The sequence below is a fragment of the Mya arenaria genome, chromosome 9 (genome assembly GCF_026914265.1).
Source record: "Mya arenaria isolate MELC-2E11 chromosome 9, ASM2691426v1".
NCBI lineage: Eukaryota > Metazoa > Mollusca > Bivalvia > Myida > Myidae > Mya > Mya arenaria.
The window spans coordinates 64,544,430-64,565,580 of NC_069130.1; the positions used below are offsets into that span (position 1 = coordinate 64,544,430).

Genomic DNA, 21,151 nt, shown 5'->3' on the forward strand with positions numbered 1-21,151 from the left:
AATGCTTATACAGAAGATCACTTTAATACCATTATCCAATGATGAAAATTACATTTTTATATAAAGCCTAATAAATAAAAAAGCCTACGTAAGATGAACGTAAGCGGCATATGCTATGGCTGTGCTCTTACGGTCTAGAAAATATCATTGAGTTAAAGTATTATTTGGACGACAAAGGTTGTTATTTTGTGTGTAAATATAAAGTGAATACTTTTGTGATTGAAAGGATTATCGGATTACATAGGTATACCGATACAAGGTACTGTTTTATCTACATTTTGACTTGACCTAGTTACGAGTGGTCAGTTTTACATAATGGCGGACAATAACACAGTTATAGCGGACACAATCAATAGCGAGGGCAACGCAACTTCGGACAGCATGTCCGGACAACAGTTGAATATACCACTTGTGTTTATTCGCGAAGTGGAATTGTTTGGGAAACGAACCCCCAGTAAGGAGGAATTTGTTAGGCATGTAGAGCTTTATGAAGCAATTAGTAGGACAATTGAACACACTCATATAACTGGTCTTCAACGCATTCGTGGAATGTGGCGTGTTTACCTAGACAATGTCCAGGATAAAGTGCAATTGATGGCTGAGGGGGTAATACTTCGAGGCAAGAAGTTGACGGTCCTTCCTACAAATCCTAACCGGTTCGATGGTGAACGAACAGTTAGGGTTCGGGTCCAAAACATCCCCCTATCTGTTGAAGATGGGATAATTGAGCGAACGCTTACTCTACAAAATCTCACTGTCATTTCGCACTATCGCGAGAAACTCCGCATCAGTGGAAAGCTCACTAATTGTGAAACCGGTGACCGAATCTTTATTGTAAAAGAGTCTACATTAAAAGCACCTTTACCCAAATTCATGCAATTTGGGCAATTTTCAGGCCGGATTTTTCATTTTGGACAGAATGTGAGGCCGAAAGTACTCAAATGTACAAAATGCTTACAAGAAGGGCACGGTTTTAACGAGTGTCCTAATGACTGGGTATGCTTATACTGTAAGCAGACAGGGCACAAGAAATCAGACTGTAATTGTGCAGATGTGTCAAATGGCGAGGAGTCTGACTCAAGCGTCGAGTCTGATTCCCCGGACAGTCAAGATTCACAGCCAATTCTGCCTTCACAGTCGGAAACCCCCGCTCCTAAAAATAGAAGCAAAATTCCAGTTACTGGGTCGTCTACTCCAATTCTAACCTCGAGGAAACCGGACTGTGATATATTTAAAACTAGCCAGCAGTCCATTGACAAATACGTCACACCAAACAAAGGTAAAACCTCGTGCGCGGCAGAGCGATCACCTCCCACGCCAGCTGAAGATCTTCATGACAGAACAGTTACTCACAAGGAAACAATAAAACAGAAAAAAGAAATAGTTTACTATCTTTATACTTTCAATATTATGTCAACCCCTGGTCAGTTCTACGAACACTTAGCGCTAGATTACGATTTAATGTACGTTTGTTTGGTTCTGATTATTTTGATAATCGCACTTCACATGTACTTAAAAACACGCCTGTTGTGGCTATTTATCATTTAAACCCTTGTACGTTTACAAAGACCTTTGTACTACATATATATATATATATATATATATATATATATATATATATATATATATATATATACGGTTCAATACTTAAACCACTGTATAACATGTAACTAATACTACGGGACTGTCTATGTCTGTTAACTGTGGCGATTGTTTATTGAAGCGAATAATCCCTTCCACATTAATATACAGCAATGAATGTTTATACGTCTATACTTTTGTTAGATAAGGGCATTATTATTATATTGTACGCTTACTTGTCCGTTGCTATACGCTTAATTGAAAATTGTTCAAACGATAGCATACACTAATGTGGCGCATGGCGCATTTACAAGCATTAATTGTTGTATCATTATTATTGAAATAATTATATTTGTACAACAATACACGTTTCAGCGTGTTCTACGTATTCGTCCATTGACAAGATGGTTTTTTGATAGATGTCTAAATGCAATATTTCTATACATACTAATTCTAGTTCGCTTTTTGAAGTATTGTTTTGTTTCTGTTGTGTATTAGAAATAATTGTTTGTATGGTGCCTTCTTGCACTTCTTATCCTTTCGCATTTGTTTACGATAAGACTTACATCATATTACTTCCTTTTTTCAGTTTAGAAATCTGTCAAAGAACTATTTCTTTTCTCTCTCTCTTAAATCATCTTAATTTAGGAATATCCTTATATAATGCAACACAGACAAAGAATCATTCATATTATATCTCTTAACGTTCAAGGTTTAAGGGATAGTAGTAAACGCGCCCGTTTAATTCAATGGTTAAAGAACCAAAAAGCAGATATAGCCTTTCTACAAGAAACACATTTTACTGATAATATCGACAAAATAATTAAAAATGAATTCATTGGGTGGACTCTTATAAATAGTTATGGTGAATCGAATAGTAAGGGTTGTTCAATATTGATGAACTTCAAATAAATATTTTGAACTACGTAAGCGATATACAAGGCAGATATACTTTACTCAATTTAGACATATTTTATAATACATACACATTAGTGAACTTATATGCCCCAAATGGTAAAAAAGAAAGAAATGACTTTTATACCAAATTATCAAATATCATATATGAAAATAGTTCAGGTATTAAGATTATTGGGGGTGATTATAATGACACATTAACAATTAGCGATCGAATAAGCAAGTCACAAAAGGCCGAGATCAATACAGTTAAAAACCTATCGAATCTAATCAAAACGCATAAATTGTGTGATATTTGGAGATTACTTAATCCAGAGAAACAACAATTTACTTGGAGGCGTAAAAATGATATTGAGAAAAGTAGAATAGATTTCTGGCTAATTGAGCATAACTTTGTACCCCAAATATATTCCACAGATATAAGACCTGCCATCATAAAAACAACGGATCATATGGCTATCTCAATGAAAATCAAAATACCTAATAAACTAGGTCCTGGGTATTGGAAATTTTATAATTCTCTCTTTGAAAATAATGAGTAAATGATAAACATGAATGTATAAATTTAAGCTGGAATGAAAAAATAGATAAATGTAAACAATTGATAAATAATTGGAGTAAAAGAAATCAAACTGTCTTTGGCAAAATAACTGTTATAAAATCTTTACTTTTTCCAAAACTTGTATATCTTGCTCAAAATATAGTAACGTCTGATTCAATTATAAAGACTATAAACTCCATGGTTTTTGAATTTCTTTGGAGTGGAAAAAGATAAAATCAAGCGTAAAACAGTTATGGGAAACAGACTTGAAGGTGGTTTAGAGATGCCAGATTTTGAATATTATTCTAAAACAATGACATTAAAATGGGTGATTAATCTGACTAATACAGTTGATGCAAATTGGAAAATTATACCATCAGTAATATTAGACCAATTTGGAAAGAATTTTCTTATTTTTCATATGAATTAAGACTCCATTAAGTCTTTACCTATTAAAACAAACAAAATCACACTGTTCTATAAGCATTTGTTTTTAATATGGATTCAGTTTAAGCAACTTCCAGTTAATCAAACGAAAACACCCAAAAGTTACTTCAATATTAGAAAAGAAATAATATGGGGTTATAAACTCATAAAAAAAATAAAAAATAAAAGTCTTCTATTTAAGAACTGGATTGATTCCAACATACTATATATAAACGATATTCTTTCGAATTCGGGCAACTTAGACGCTAATTGTATTCTTGATAAGCTAAAATATAAACACAATTGGATTGCAGAAGTAAATATTTAAAAAAGAGCAATTTCTAACACTTGGAAAGAAACTCTTACATCGGATTTATCTACAAAAACAAACGTCAATCCAAAATTACTAATAAGTATCCAAAATAAACCTTTTAAAGATATGACGAATAAGCAAATATATCAAATCTATATAAAGCAATTTTATGAAAAGCCTTACATTCATGGTTATTGGGATCGGCGGTTGCAAGAGCATATTTGCTGGAACTCTTGGTACTATATTGTTCATAAGTTCATTGTGGATAATAAAGTAAAACAATTTAAAATAAAGTTATTGCATAATCTTGTAGCAACGAATTTAAATTTATTTACTTGGAAATTGAAGGATTGCCCTTTATGTATTTAATGTAATGAAGTAGAAGACTACGAACACTTCTTTATTAAATGTTCATTTTTGACAACTTTCTGAAATGCTATACATGATATCTTTAAAAGATGCGGAATACAGAAAGAAATTAAGAATTTAAGATATATAGTAATAGGTTATAAAATCAACCAAAAAGAGTATAATATTGTAAACATTGTTTTAAGTCAGATTGCCTATTGCATCTTTAAGACCTACTTTATTTGTGGAGATCCAAACCGATAAATATTATGTACCATTTATATAATGATTTGAAAGTTCTTCAAACTCACTTGAACAATAAAAGCATTTCTAAACGTTTTTTTAAACGATTTTGTTAATAAAATTACAATATAATGTTAAGGCATTTTCAAAATGTTTAATATTTACCTCAATTGTTAAATGATATTGTTCCACTTCGATATATATACTTAAATATATTGTATGTAATGTTCGTTTTATAAAATAAATAAATAAACGGGTTGTCATGAACTAGCAATTCCAAAAAGAAAAAGAATTATGACCGACTATGTTTTTGAAAGAAATACAAAATCTCTGCTATATATTCTAGATTAGGCCTTCATAAACTACCGATTTTAAATGATAGGATGAATAAACAAAATAGAGCAAAACACTGATACACTTTTTACAGCGAATGTAATTAAGTGATAATAACTGATGGTTACAGTAGGTGACCCGCCATCTAAAACTATTCAAGTGAACTTGAGTGTATGTCAAAATGGTAACACAGACATCAGGTTAGACCTTACTTAGCCAAAATAGTTTTAAAGGAGGTCCCCAGGCCCCGTATACTAGTTGGATCCTGATTATTTAAGGTAATGGAGGAAAGATGCAGCCCTGCTTAGCTTTGCTGGTTGTTAATTGGAAATCTAATAGGGCCTTGTTTATTGTCAGGATTTTACGGTCACCTGTGTTACTAAACGGAGTGGTACACAGATTGAACTGCAGGCATACATTTCCTTTTTGTATCTTATTTTTTCCTTTTAACTTTGAGCAAAAACCTGTTGAAAAGAATAAGATACTCGTGTAGAAATAATTCGTACAATTAAGCCTCTTAGATCCAACATAGTCGATGCGCAGGGATCATAGTTAAGATCATCATTACCGTTTCGTTAAAATTTTAACATGTGTTTATAAGGCAGAACCTCAGCCTTAACCAGAAACTTATTAATACGAAGTCCGGATAGAGGGGCGATTGGTCAGAAGGGCTGTACAATCAGCGAGACTGGAGCTGTCTGCTTTCGGCCATGCAGGGACGCAATTAACAGAGCCAGTGGTACCTTTGAATGTGAGTTCATTATTATGTGTGTGTAATCTATTTATTCACTTACACTACGACAATCAAAAACTGTATCTTTTAAGGACTCTTGACTCATCCTAAAAACATAAATTGAAAAATAGTTTCAAAGCATGCTTATTAATAAAATATTTATCTAATTATACCACATGATGGTTTCCATGCATGTTAAAATCGCTTTTACAGATAACATACTTGTTCCTACGTGGAGCCAGACTGAATCGACTGGTCTGCCAGGGCTTAAAAAAGTAAGGACAAATGACAACTTTAAATGTAAAGTTCCTACTAAAATGACATGTGTTACAGTGTTTTCGTTTTTGTAATCAACATAGGTACCAACTGTCGGTTTAAGTTATAAGAAATCAAATTCCAGGCCAATTGGCATATAAAAGCATTAAAAGGAATTTGTATTTATGATAAGAAACATAAGATCTTAAAACTCCTCCTCCTCATCCGGCAGATAGTTGTTATATAATGAAGACTTCAGGAACAATTTTAAAGTCGAACATTCAAAAATATACCCTATTTAGAGGCAAAGGCCAAAGACTGAAACGACAATGAAGTAGAGACACAAATATACTTAATTCAAATAATATATTAACGCCTACACGGACAAGCCCAATAATCGATTATTCAAAAATTCAGACTGCACAAGACAATGGTCCAAACGACTATGAACAAGAGACACAAACATATAAACTCCACATACATAAATACAAACACCAAAAACAGACCACACGCTTATTAAAATTGTTTTACTGAGATTGCCGTCTTGGAACGATCAATGAAACGAGAGTATACTGGAACTCGAGTCTTCTGGGGGCTTAAACCAGTAAACTTTGATATAAACTCACAACTGTCCAAACTATTATCAATAATTAGTAAATTTAAAAATATAAGCCTATGCACAGAACGCATCTACTTGAAAACAATAAAAAAAATATTTAAATAATTACTTATAAACAAATAAATAAATTACAATTGCTGAACAACCAGATACCAACATCACCTGTAAACGAAAAAATATAGCCGGAGCAATCTCTTAAGAAGTACGATAAAGTAAGCCATGTTTTTGCAATGCCCTTGACACTACACTGATTAACTGGCAATTACAAACGTTGTTTATCCGATTGTTCTTGTTTCTTGTACACATTTTGATTAAAATTTAGTTTTTGTAGTGCAGTTCAGCCTCATGATTTGGCAAAAATGGCATTTAATCTTAATTCAGATTTGCCATTCAGTCCTCAATATTTAACAACTATAAATGGACCTAATTATATTCAGATAGCACGTTTCCTTTAGAATGTATTGTTCTCTAGATATAAATCAAGGTTTGATTACCCTTAAGGGCTGAAACTCCAATTCGCTGGTGACTGTAAAAGCTACATATCATAGTCCGAAAACTCCTGAACGGAGGTGACTACTTAGTTTATATGTATTGGTGAGGCAACTCCAGTTCAGAGGTTATCACTTGATGCTACTTGCTGTATGTTAAATAATAAATTACCTAATAATGTGTTTTTATTTCCTTTGTTTTGTATGGAATCATTATAAAATAATGATTTTAAGCAAACTTTCCTACGCGAAATTGTCTGTCGAAATGCCTGACAGAATGAAAAGAATGTGTTAAGGTAAGACCATACGCTAAAACATTTAATTTTATGTTTCTTTTGCTGATATTTTGTTTTATAGTTTATAACCCTTTTTGTTTGCGATGTATTATCATTTTCACGATCTGTTATCTCTCTGTTATGGTCAATTTTAGGAGTAAATATCGGCATATCCTTTACGAGTAATGAAGGATTTTGTGCACACAATTAGGCAGTTTACTTAAGACGCCACATACTATAAAACGGCATGTTTTAAACCCTTTAAACCCCTATTCCACCGATTATGCCGGTTATAAAATGCAACTGGTCTCCCTTTTCCTGTATAGCTCGCATACTCTTGTCATCGTATACCTGCAACATCTTTGTTATAAATCTTATTTAGGAAATGTTGAACATCTATCTATTTAGTGTTTTGTGTGTGTATATTATGTTGACTCATATTTGTTTAAACCCCTTATTAAATACCACTAAATGCAGATATGTGTATTAGTATTTATGCTTAAGTTTCGTGAGTCATTGAAATAGTAATAACTATTAGTTATTCAATCAATAGGACACATACACTATACGTACATTTTATATGTAATGTACATGTTGGAATAAACAAACCGTATCAAGATTATACCACACCAGAATAGACGAATAGAAAAGCAAATATGCTTTTACTGTTCGAAAACATGCCGCAAAGATGGTTGTGAAAAGAAGCATTCACCGGAGAAAACTGCATTAAACTTGTCACTCGATAGGCTATTTCGTAAGTTGCATTATACTTCTTGTCAAAGAAATCCCTGAAAATGTAGACAAACGAAAACACTTAACTTGACGTGGAGCCGATTTCTTTCGCATTGTGCTAGTTTATGAACAGTAAATTGGAACTTGTGATTTGCTTTTTATAGAATTCAAAGTAGATGCGAATGTTGCTTGTTGTATTTTTTATGTGTTTTAGTAATAGTAAGAAGGATTATCAGTATCACAAACATGTAAAACACAGCTTCTAATTAAACTTATTTGAAGTGTTTTGTGAGGAATACAATATGGATATATTCCGCGCTAAAGTAAGTTGACCATTACTTCTATAACTAATTGATATTTGTCAGTTGTATCAGTAGGAAATACATTACAAAATGACGCGACCTTAACGCGGCCTACAAAAATAAAGAAGTGTGACGATAAAAGGACTCTCTCATTAAAATCTGAAATAGTTCATACAGCCTTTGAATTGACTCTGATTTGCACGGTCTATGACGTTTTTAGAGTGCATATCATAGCATTGTGAGCCATTTGCATATCATTTTGCATTCAAATAACCAATCAATAATCAATATTATTTTTCGCCTTACAAATATGGGTACGCCAGAAGTGTGATAGACAGAACTAATTTTATATTATTTATGTGAACACATCATCTTAACACAAGGGGATGAAGGGTAACCCCATAAATTAGAGAATATGCTTACTTGGTTTTATTCCAGATTCTGTAGTTAGAAACGGATCCCATCAGAAACAAGCAAACATAATGTCAATAATACTGAAAACGTTCATTTGCAAATGAGTAAATGATAACGAAGAATAAATACAGAGCGACCCGAACCCCTGTAGTGCATTTTATCGCGCGTTTCCGAAATAAATGTTAACCTTAATGTAGGGTATGTAAGCTTCATTTCCTGACCATTTGGGTGTAACTATTGTTTTATATAGCCATGTAGGGTATGCATGCTTTATTTCCTGACTCGTTTGGTGTAACTATTGTTTGATCTAGCCATGTAAGGTTTATTTCCTGGCCCGTTTAAAGAAACTTTTGTTTTATCTAGCCTTGTAGGTTATCAAAGCTTCATTTCCTGGCCTGTTTGGTGTAACTAGTGTTTTATCTAGGCATGTTAGGTATGTTACCTTTGAGCTGCCATAAAACTAAGCTGACCCAGCTTTACATACAAAACATCAAAATACAAAACACTTTATTGTCACGACTTATGTTTTAACAATTAACATGCTTGTACAAATAATGAAATGGAATATTAACCTTCATGTTGAAGTTGTTATTTGTATACATATTTGCGATAAAATTCCTTCAATTTCAATTGCTGTCATTGAAACTAATCGATACCTTTCTAGTGTCTAATTTCATGCGCAATCCATAATTTGCTTGTTGTGTTATGCATTGACATATTCTGTCATCAATTTTTGTTCATGGTCACTGGTTGTTTAGTTTTTTTTATAGTTCTATTTAGTTTAGAACTTTTAATATGTGATATGCATCAGTACGTTGGCTTGCTTAATGTTTAATATATATGTAAGTATGTAAAACAATCATACATGTAGATTATATTCGGCGTTCCTCATCCATCATAAGTTAAACAATTTATAAAAAGAAAGTGACATCAACATCTTAATGACTCTGGTCTTTTAATAGTTCGGTGATGTTAAAGTTTCGTTTCTGATATAAAGAAATGCCCGCTATGGTTGCAGTAAGTGCATATAGGTTTGTTTACGTTAACATTGCAACAAGCAAAGCGTGCAAAAACGCACAGCATTGTGAGACTACATTGTGCGCCGTGTTTGCTTACATTCATTGCGCTTTGGCAATCCTTGTGCGTGTTTGAACGGTATGATTAACATTGAACTTTAAAATAACAAGATTATTACTCAAGGCATAAGACCGCATTCATTTCAGTCTGTTCATTGTTTTTTTTTTTTTTAAATCTTTTGAATAATAGGAGATACATGATATTTAATGATAATTAAATAGTCTGGCATTGAACTATCCAATATTTCATAACGTGAGCCCAAACCCCATTGCATATCAATATTACAATGAAAATTCAGGGATACTACATAATTATATGCTGCTAATAATAACCGTTTATTGTGCATTAACTTTACCATATCATTAAAATAGATATAGTTGTTTTAGGATATATGTACTTGAATCGACGTTTTAAAATAAAATAAGGAACTTTGGGAATTATTTTGGCTGGAAAACATGGCTAACAAAATTCTGTCTCCCGCGGAGCAGGCTCAATAAGAACCGCTTATGGGTTTGGGTTCAAACCCCCAGTAAATGTAAATTTTACTGACCGTTCCAAGGCGATACCTAACAATTCTTGATAAACATACCTAGTAGTATGCAAGTAAACCGGTGTTATGTTTAAAAGGCTTTGATACTAAGCTTGTTTCTGTAGTTTTTTGCATTATTATAGCCTCTGAATGGGCTTAATGGTTGCCAACATAATGCATTTTTGCACTGAAAATGCATAATAACTGCGCATGAGCTTGTGTGGCTTTGAACGGAATTTATTGTTGCCTAAATTCGGTAAATTTTAGAATTGAGGAAGGCTAAGTTATTGCTGCACATAGGTATGCTTAGGCAAAACATGTCTATTCGACCTTAAATATGCAATTAGAGATGCGTTTTCTGAACGCTGATATAGTTGCCAAAATTTGACTTAGCTGGCACATATATGGATTAAAATCAATCGAGTTGCACATGTTTGGTTCTGAATGTGCTTCATGGACTCACTTTGGCACTGAATAGGCTTCGAAATTCGCATGCCTCGTTGACCATGAATGGGCTTTTGATAGCCAACCTGGCGTTTGTGACACATAACTTGAACTACACATCAGGTTGTTTAGCATTGCATTTGCTTTATTGGGTCACAGTTACAACACTATAGCACTGACTAAAGTATACACCCTCTGAGGTTTGTTTATCTATGCATATCCTTGACTGTAATCACAAAAGTAATTGCCAGAGTAATTGCCAGACTCAAGAAGGGTTTGTAAAGAAGCCTTTGTGATAGAAATGCTGATCGTGAAGCTGCTTTGATGTTACCACACACATAATGGACCTAATCTTAGCTTCATTTGTGTTTTAACTGGGTTGGATGTAAAAGAGTCTGTATGAATCTCGGTTGATTGAATAAGGAACCTTGTATGGTTAAAGCTTGGTTTTTAATACGGCTAAAAAGACAAAATCTAGCAACCACTGCTTAGTGATATAAATAATGTAATGATTTCTTCAAATAAAATAAGGAAATAAATTATTATTTAAAGCTGTCAATATTGGTCTTATTTGTATTTTGACATTTTAATAATTTTGACTGAAATTTTGAAATGCTTATGTTTTATTTCAAAATTAAGAATATCAAAAAGCAATTATATTCTTATAAAGTTCAATATTTAAGAGTAAAACAGTCTAATGTTAACCTTTTGGAATCAACACTCGTTTGGCGATCCCCTTGGGTAGAATGAATTTGAATAACCCCTTGTTGTCTTAATACAGTCTAAATAAACATTTATTTTAAAAATAACTGAACACAGATAAATATAAATGATTTTAAATCCTGATTACTTCTCGCTAAAAAAGCTTAGTTAACAAAGAATGAACGAGAGCAGACAAACTATTCAGTTGTTTAGGGACGTTTTTGTAATTTGACATTGCAATATCCCCTCGTTCGCATCATTAACATTTGAGAGGTGAGCCATTTGTGCTCTCTTGCAGCTATGTATGAAATAGATACATGCTTTGCATACAGATATTATTTGATTGATACTAGCACATATTTATGAGACACTTACAGCAAAGGCGATGTTTAGACCATTTTTGGCGTGCTTTAATTCAATGAAACTATGGCTTTCACAAAATCAGAAATATCCCCCCACACACACTCACACCACAAAAGATTTACTTCTTTTGACGCAATCTAAAAAATTATAAACCCTACAGGAAGATGCGAATATTGAGAAATTAAACTTTGTCAAACTCTGCCCCTTAAAATGACCATTACTTTGACTCTATGTTAGGTAAACTTGAATTGCATTTTGAATCAATCATCATCCATGTGACTATTCATTCTTATATCCTTAATAATAATTACTATATGAAAACATGTCTTCTTTATCTGAATTGATATTCTTTAATATCTAGGGTTGTAAATTTACGCCTAGACTTTAAAGTTCAATAGACAGTTTTTAGTATATGACTCATATAATATTATTACCTACATCCTAAATATTCATGTCTTTACCTGAGTGTAACTCCATTATTATTTATTACCATTAAAAATGATGATTATAAACATAAGATGAACTAGCTTTATTAAGTTATGGAAGTTCTTTCTTTTTAATTATCCACAACGCCAGACATAATTCATACATATTTGCAAACAGGTTTTTGGTTATACCATTGGCAACAATCGTCTTACGGGAGCACATCTGGTAGCTGAATACAAATGAGGTAATTGCGTCCTTAGTCATAGGATTGTTTTTTTAGTAGAACCAGCGACTACCCAGACGAGATTAAAATTATGCCCAAATATGTCTCATACACGGTTGACAGTAACCATGCGTGGGAACAGGCTATCGTCTCATGAGATTTCAATGCAAATGAGGTAAAAGGATGAATAGCAAAGGATTTCGAACAAATAGCTATTCTATTTTAAGCAGAATGACTGTTAAAATCACACCTCAGCAGCATAATATAACTGCATTTCTTTTTCCTGCACATACAAGCGCAATGTTACCTGTTTATAATGTAAAGTGGGTTCATTTACTTTTAAATCTGAAAATCACAGCTTGCACACGTAGCTTTTAACTTGTCAACCAGATCAGATCATGAAATTATTTCTTATTGCATACATACAAATCATCAGTTTTACCAGGTGTAATAATATCCCAAAATAGGAAATCAGTTTATTTTATAAAGAACGATGTTTACTTTTCGTCGTCCGGTCTCCGACACAATTCTTTTTACATTTTGGTACTTTTTTACAATTATGATATCAAAGCGTTACACATTATATTAGATAATTGTCCTGAGATTCGTTACAGAAAAAAACTTTTTTTGATGCCAATCTGTGACACAGTCCCTTTAAAAGCAAACTTTGCATTGTCCTTGTCTTTTCTATGAACATAAACTGACGAATATTTTTAAATTGACCGGTCGACGTTATGACGTCATCATTAACGTTATTGTCGCCCTCTGATTTGACAAGCGTGACCTTATATGAACAATAGTAAAACACATTTCAAATATCCGACGTGCCTATCAAGAACAATGAGAAAATATTCTGCAGATAAGAGCGTATGCTGCGCTCAACACACAATGTTTAGAAACACGGTTCAAGCATAACCGTATAGATTTTCATAAAGAAGGTTGGCTTAAGGGTCAGAAAACAATTTGGGAACGGAGCCCGAGCGTCATTTATGACCTACCATTTCTGGATGTGCATGTTTACTATCAAGTTCATTTAGATACCCGGAAGGAGATCTTTACTTTGAACCGTTCCTTTCTGCTATCTGAAGTTACTCTTTCACAGGATTATGTTACTTCGCCGCAACTGCCTCTAAATAGGCAAATACCACGTGCATTTGTCAGAGATGAGATTTATCGTCCGACGATATCATCACTTGCTTTGTGTTTTCGCAACGGAAAGGCACTAACGTCGGTCTTAACAATATCTCAGACAGAAGACCCTACATTTCCATCCAGGGTGACGTTTAGTTGCACCTCTGCCTGCTCTGTCACCGAGTATCTCAGGTGTGAATCCAATCCTGCTCGACGCAAGTCGTTAATTCACCCCCGTGACATGTGGGCACTACTTTGGGTGGACTTAGTGACAGTTCACCTTGCGCATTAATCTACAGAACCCTGTACTCCCCATAGCAAAATATTCCATATTAGTATATGGTTCAACAAGAACCGAATCCTGGTTGACTATTTCCGGCGCCATTTCAGGATCATTTCGTCCGGCGTATCATAGTATCACAGAGACCATTAGAGAGCTATGGACAATGGATGTACACAGTATTCTGTTCAGATTGTTTATTACGTGTCATATATGTTTTAGTATGCGTAAATTTTAATTCAGTCTCAGGAGAATAAAACGGTAATATAGTGTTAACATGATTTATTTCAGGTATTCTGAGACCTGTTGCTTTGATTTTGCAGGGCCTCAAAGGTGGTATAATTTCATAATCAGGCCCCTCTCTCCAGATACCAAATAGCTTCATTAGCTTCATTGTTTGCTAGGTTTTGTTCCTGTGTGACTATAACAGGATAGTTTTCTTTTTTCGGTACTTGGCTGATTGATCGCTAGAGGTTTTACTTCATACTTGATTTACAATTGAAATTTAAGTAAATTTTGACGAGCATTTTTTTCAAAACCTTGGCATTGAAAACTTATCCGTGTATACCATACGATGCAATATTTCAGTTACTGTGAAACTATTTGAATAAATGATAAAACCTAATCACCAAAGTCATTCGTTCGACAGTACGCGCATTCACATCTATAGTATGCATTAGTGTACTGACTTCTTAGTGGATGTGTTATAGACTGGAACGTTGGCAACAATATGTTAAGAAAGAAAATATGGCAGCTTATATAGAAATATAGAAAATAATATGTCTATTGCATGTTTTCGTTAAAAGAATATTCAACGTCTTAATGAGTAATATATTTCAATTGATATCTTATATGTGATTTTGAAATGAATATATATTTATATATATCATACGATTTGAAATATGGTGATTTTCAATATACAAAGAATTGATGTTTCTATATCAAGAGAATCAAGTCTGAATTGGTATACTGAAGGTTGCATATACAACCGAAAATTAAACCCACATTAAGTGTTGCAGCATAAATAGTGACAAACTATGTATTTCATTCACTGTAAATATAGACGAATTCTGTTAACCCTGACTTATGAATAATTCTTAACGTATTAATGTAAACCTATTATATTGAATATCGGATGTAGGCATAAAACAAGGACATTTTACAACCAGCCATTAACATCTAACTCTATCGATCACTAACTGGCCGAAAATGGAATATGAATTTGGGTGAACGAGAGGAAAATATGAGTGAAAACTGACTTGATTATTTACCACTAGCTGGGTAGAACACTTTCATATTTACTCTGGTTTGAGAATAACTATTATTTCCATAGTCTTAATGAGTAATATATTTCAATTGATATCTATTACTATAACTGTTATTTCCATAGTTTTATTTCAACTATATGGTGATCCGTTATTTATCGTATAATGTGGTCGACATGGCTTTTTATTAACATACTCATTGATTTTCAATTGGATGTCTTAATTGTCATGTAATTGTCATTTTATGTTGAAATAAATTTGTAATCTAGTATATATCTGTCTATCAACAAATCTTAGGTGAACTTGTATATAAAAATCACTTTAAATGAGTGTATTCGTGTGGCATTAAATATCATATATTTAAATGCTAAGGCATTTCGATTGCAAACATTCAAAACGTTATATTACCTTAAGATTTATGCTAATTTTCCATATACGTTCTGTTTACTTAAATTTATATTGTTATAGCTTTGTACATGCGAATATAGACGGGCGCACCTGGTGCGTGTTTTACCGAAAGTTGTTGCAGTTTTGCAAACCAGAAAAAGCACACTATTTAGATCTGATACGTTATCAACTTGCCTAGCACGGTGTACTGATTAAAGATGTCTCTTTACAAAGAGCTAGAGTACTGCATCCGGATCTTTGTTTCTTCGAATTTAATAATATCCGGATTTGACTGGGAATTGCAATGATTCCTATCTCATCTCCTCAATGAGGTACAAAGAACAGTGAATGTAGGTCCCAGATTGTCCAAGAATAACTGAAAATGTGGACTAATTGGGTTAAACGTGCAAAAGAGTGATTTAGCGGAAAATATTTGTTAATAATAGCAAGCTATCTGTTTACTCTGTATGTATTAAAAGAAACAAAACATTATCATTTCACTACAGCAGGAGTACAACTGTCGCCAAAAAACCCGTTCACATAAGTTTTTAATCCCAGTCCATAAAGGTCGTGCTGTGTGGTGCGCACGCTATTTATATAATTTGTTGTTGCTTCATGTACAGGTCGAACATTTTCTATATTCTCCTAAGCTGCCACCCTTTGATAGTAATGTTCGATCTTGTGTGGTCGTTTGTAGTGCTTGATAGTAGGACCTCCGCTCATCTCTTGGTGCCCCTGTTCCCGGGTAAAGGTAAACTGCAAAAAACCGTATCAACAAAATAACTATAGTCAAAACCACCTGAAACGTTAAACTGGTTGGTACTAATATCCATCATTTTGGAAACGTGTACCACCAAAATATAATATGTTCCATAAGTACTTTGACGAAAACAATTATTTTTTTTCCTATTTGAAATTGACAGACATATCACTTCCTAAACAAAAGGTATATACATTGGGTTAAAACAATATCCCCCTTGAGAATTGATACTCCTTCATGTTCTATTCGAACATTACCTATATTTTGCAAGTTTTAGTACCACATTATGTCAATCTTGAATTGCATCGTACCTTAAACTAAGTAAAACCGTATTGAACATAGAATTCTACATAAACAGGCGCTTAGTTAAAGACTAGTATTATCATTTTCAAAATCACATTTTTATATAACGTATGAACTTCAATATGCCATGTGCATGTCTTATAGTTCAAAATACACATACCCATCTAGGGGCGTTGTAGAAGTAATCGTTCTTAGAAAGAAAAGCATATTTTGGTCAAATAATTAAAGGCGAAAAATTCTAAAGATTTCAAGCATTCTGGAACAGAAAAATCATAAGATTAAGCGGATGATTATTTTTCATTAATGATGTCTCTACAGTAATATCAATTGTACATTAAGTAATTAATTGACTTCATCTAAAGATTTCAAACATTCTGCAACAGAAAAATCATAAGATTAAGCGGATGATTATTTTTCATTAATGATGTCTCTACAGTAATATCAATTGTACATTAAGTAATTAATTAACTTCATCTAAAGATTTCAAACATTCTGCAACAGAAAAATCATAAGATTAAGCGGATGATTATCTTTCATTAATGATGTCTCTACAGTAATATCAATTGTACATTAAGTAATTAATTGACTTCATCTAAAGATTTCAAACATTCTGCAACAGAAAAATCATAAGATTAAGCGGATGATTATTTTTCATTAATGATGTCTCTACAGTAATATCAGTTGTACATTAAGTAATTAATTAACTTCATTGGTTGAGTTATTTAGAAGCTCACATATGATATTTGGCTAGAACAGAGGCATTCAATGGCCATTTTGTGTTGAAAATTAAGAAAGGTTGCATTAAATTGTGTTCTTATTAGTCGACGCCGGGCTTCGACCAGCTTGCTTTTCTATGCGTTTTGAAAACCTATAATAAAAAATACTTTTCCTGATGGATTGCGTCAATACAATATTTCTGTTCAATATCTTCGTTATAAGTTACCACTTTCACTGACCTGTTTTGTGGAAATCTTGCAATGTAAGTAATCAGTAGAACTTCGTTGAATGTTAATCCAATGATACATATGCGAAACGATACCTGACACGGCTCCTCAAGCTATAACAAAGGGAAGGGTGCAAACATAGCCTGTCTCCACCTGACACGGCTCCTCACACTATAACACAGGGAGGGGTGCAAACAAAGCTTGTCTCCACCTGATATTACTGTCTTCATTGGATCTATGAACTATGTAAGATATTGGATTGATCGATATAAATAACGGACCTATACAGCGACTGGAGTCAGTGATGTATGAACATAATATTGACTGAAGTTGCATATTGAACACCAGCCAAGATATCGTCCACAGCATGTTTGCTCAAACATTCCTATGATCGGTTAGGGCCTTTTAGTACAGGTTTACTTTCCGAAGAATACAATTATATATGGTTTGTGTCGTCGTTAGCTATATGTGGGAAAATGGATGTATTAATAACTAACTGTTCAGAATGTGTAAATACTAAACTGAAATTGTTAAAAGGATTTGTATTAAATATGCATAGCTTTTCCTATACGTTCGATTCTTTGACAAGTAAACGTTTTCTTTAATTCTAAAGTTTAAACAGACATGCGAAATACTCACCACAAATGGTGAATGATTATGTGAGTTCCTACCCGATACATTAGCACTATGAAATACGAAATGAGGATTTATTGTTAAACGAAATATGACATTTGTTTATTAAAAGTAAAGACACTATCGAAACAAGGACGTGACATTTAATATAAGATCGTCTGATAAAGCATACAATACCATTTTAATATATAGGCTTTTTGAACGGAAACCAAATATGTGATAAATAATTGGGATTTTTAAAGAAACAAAAACCCGTTTTCTTAACATTTTTTTTAAAAAAAGCTCTTAAACAATAGTTAAAGTGAATAAAAACTTAAGGTTAAGAACAATGTTTAACAATATTTTACACTATTTATTTCAATAGTTTTTATATATATAAGACTAAAAACGTTGGTTAAACTCGACCTTAACTGTTTAATTGTTTGTATATAAACAGGGTTATACAAACATAACAGTTGATATGAAACATTATTTAATATAAATAACCATGCGAAGCGTTCAGTATGGAAGGGTATTGACTCAAATATTGCATTATGCTTTAGTACATTTGTATTATGCTTAATGGCATTCCCGGTCGGGTAACAATATGCATTATGACATGTCGTATTGCATAATGGCAATTGAATTCTGCATGTTGACATTCCAATCTTGTTTAAAGCTATTACAATTACAACATCGCATACTAACTTCATTTTGTTAAAATGTCTGTGAACATCCTTTAATGAATACATCTTTCGTTACAATCTACATATCTTCCTTATTTTTATGATAAAGATCGAAATTTGACCAGGCCGAATAGAAATGCAGGCACGCACAATGCAACAATCACCAAGCATTGTAGAATTATCCGAATGAAACAGTGGAAATTTGACAAGCCGAATGACGAAAGCCAAATGAACTAACCTAGAAACAGGCATAACGAATTATGACAACAGGGGGCGCTGTATGCATATTCATTTGTTTCCATACATGTCTGAAGTTTAATGAATTATATACATTGCAGTTATTTCCCTTTGTTCTAAATCGGTCATAGCAATAAGTTAATGTGATTTGTGTATGCTGTATATTTATATTTCGGCTGAATATATTCAACACTTATACGGGTCGTATATTATGCATCTACTTAAAGCATTACATGTTCAAGTGTTCTAACTTACACCTATAACAATGTCATAAATGGATCAAAAGTAAATCCCAGAAATTCTGCCGATGATAGATGATACAAGAGTATGTTTTGACCCAGCTGTCATATCACGTTTGTGTCATCTGTTTTGAACAGAGTCAAAGATGCCTTCGACGCTATTACAACGAGTGCTAATGACCACAGGTGTCTGACTCATTGTTTGTCTCTATAATGTTGATTATTATCATTTTGGGTACATATAGATAAACAACACATCTAAAGATATGTAATGCTGCTGATATCATCTGAGCGCTTGTCGACTCGTAGGAAATTTTAAAGTGTATTCTTTATTAATACGGTAGTTCCTAAAATGTGGTGTTTGTCATTTTGTGATATTACGAAATGGAATTGTATTAAATATACACAGAAGTATAAAATCACGTGTGTGCTGCAGTTTACACGGAATCGAATTAATGATTGGAATTTGCTATACAGTTTCCTACTTCAGAAAAAAAAACGAGAATTGGACAATTTAGTTAAACCAACATATCGTAAACGCTTTTAAATGATATTGACTCCTATTTCTATGTCACCTAAATAAATATGGATTGTTTCTATGTTGACATATAAATAAAACTTGACTCTAACGTGAAATCCGATAAATTTGAGTTACATACCTTGTTTCTTTCTTGTATATCAAAGGCATTACATATCTACTGATGTGTTGTTTATCTCATTATATGTACCCAAAATGATATAAATCAACATTTTAGAGACAAACAATGAGTCAGACACCTGTTGGAGATACAGAAATTGTGGCTTATTTGCTACAAAGGGAAATAACTCTAAGCGCCTGTAGGAGTATAATCGTAGATTTCTCGACATTTTCGACATTTTCCGTGTCCTTTCGGAAAAACAACGAGGAAGCGCCTACTGCCTGTCTATTTCGCCATAATATCTGGTGACAAACTTCGAATGCAGCCAGGCATGAAAGAAGGATACATGTTTACACACAAGACATGAAAGAACAAACGTTGAAATGATAAACAACACAATTAAAATATACAATTGACAAACCACGGTATGCACGATGCAACCATCTATATGTGATAAATACCCAAATTGTAAACACGTACAATGTTAACAGGCGGAATGGAGTGGACATAAGGCAAACTACAAATGCCATCAAGCATAATGAATTTTTTGTGTCAATACCCTCCCTTCCATTGTTCACGGTCAGTCGTATTCTAAAATGTGGTTTACAGGACGAGTACTTATTATTGCATCTCTTAATTAATCGCAGTGCAATACTTGACATGTGAACATTCTATTGTTGATCGGCTCGCCAAGATTGAGCTGTATACTCCTCAAATATCATGTTATGAGGCGTAGATATATAAAATGTGCTAACCCCTGTTATATTTGATGTATTTTACATTATTTTGTATCATATTGAGCTTTGTGTGCCCGTACATGATTCGTAAGGCGGGGTTGAACGCACTATTTACGCGCAAAGGGCGGGGATGAAAGTACTGCGTGCGCGCAAAGGGCGGGGATGAAAGCACTTTGTACGCCCAAAAGGCGGGGTTGAACGCACTATTTACGCGCAAAGGACGGGGATAAAAGCACTGCGTGCGCCCAAAAGGAGGGAATGAAAGCACTATGTGCGCGCAAAGGACGTGGATGGAAGCACTTTGTGCGCTCAAAGGGCAGAGTGAAAGCAATATGTGCGCTCAAAGGGCGTGGATGAAAGCACGATGTGTGCCCTAAGGGCGGGATGAAAGCATAATGTGCGCACAAAGGGCGGGGATGAAAGCACAATGTGCGCACAAAGGGCGGTAATGAAAGCACTATGTGCACACAATGGGCGGGGATGAAAGCACTATGTGCGCATTAAGGGTGGGATGAAAGCTCTTAGTGCGCAAAAAGGGGATGGGTGAATGCACTTTGTGCACACAAAGGACGGGGACGAAAGCACTAGATGCGCACAAAGGTCGGGGATGAAAGCACTATGTACAACCAAAAGGCGGGGTTGAAAACACT

The 21,151-nt window shown here is 33.7% G+C and overlaps 1 protein-coding gene across 1 annotated transcript in view; it reads left to right on the top strand.

Moving 5' to 3' along the window:
• The first annotated feature begins 315 nt into the window (after positions 1–315).
• Positions 316–21,151, top strand: part of LOC128246279 (uncharacterized) — a 94,684-nt gene continuing 73,848 nt past the window's right edge. The window contains exon 1 of the mRNA XM_052964472.1: positions 316–1,344. Coding sequence (XP_052820432.1) covers positions 316–1,344 — 1,029 coding nt within the window. The remainder of the gene's footprint in view (positions 1,345–21,151) is intronic.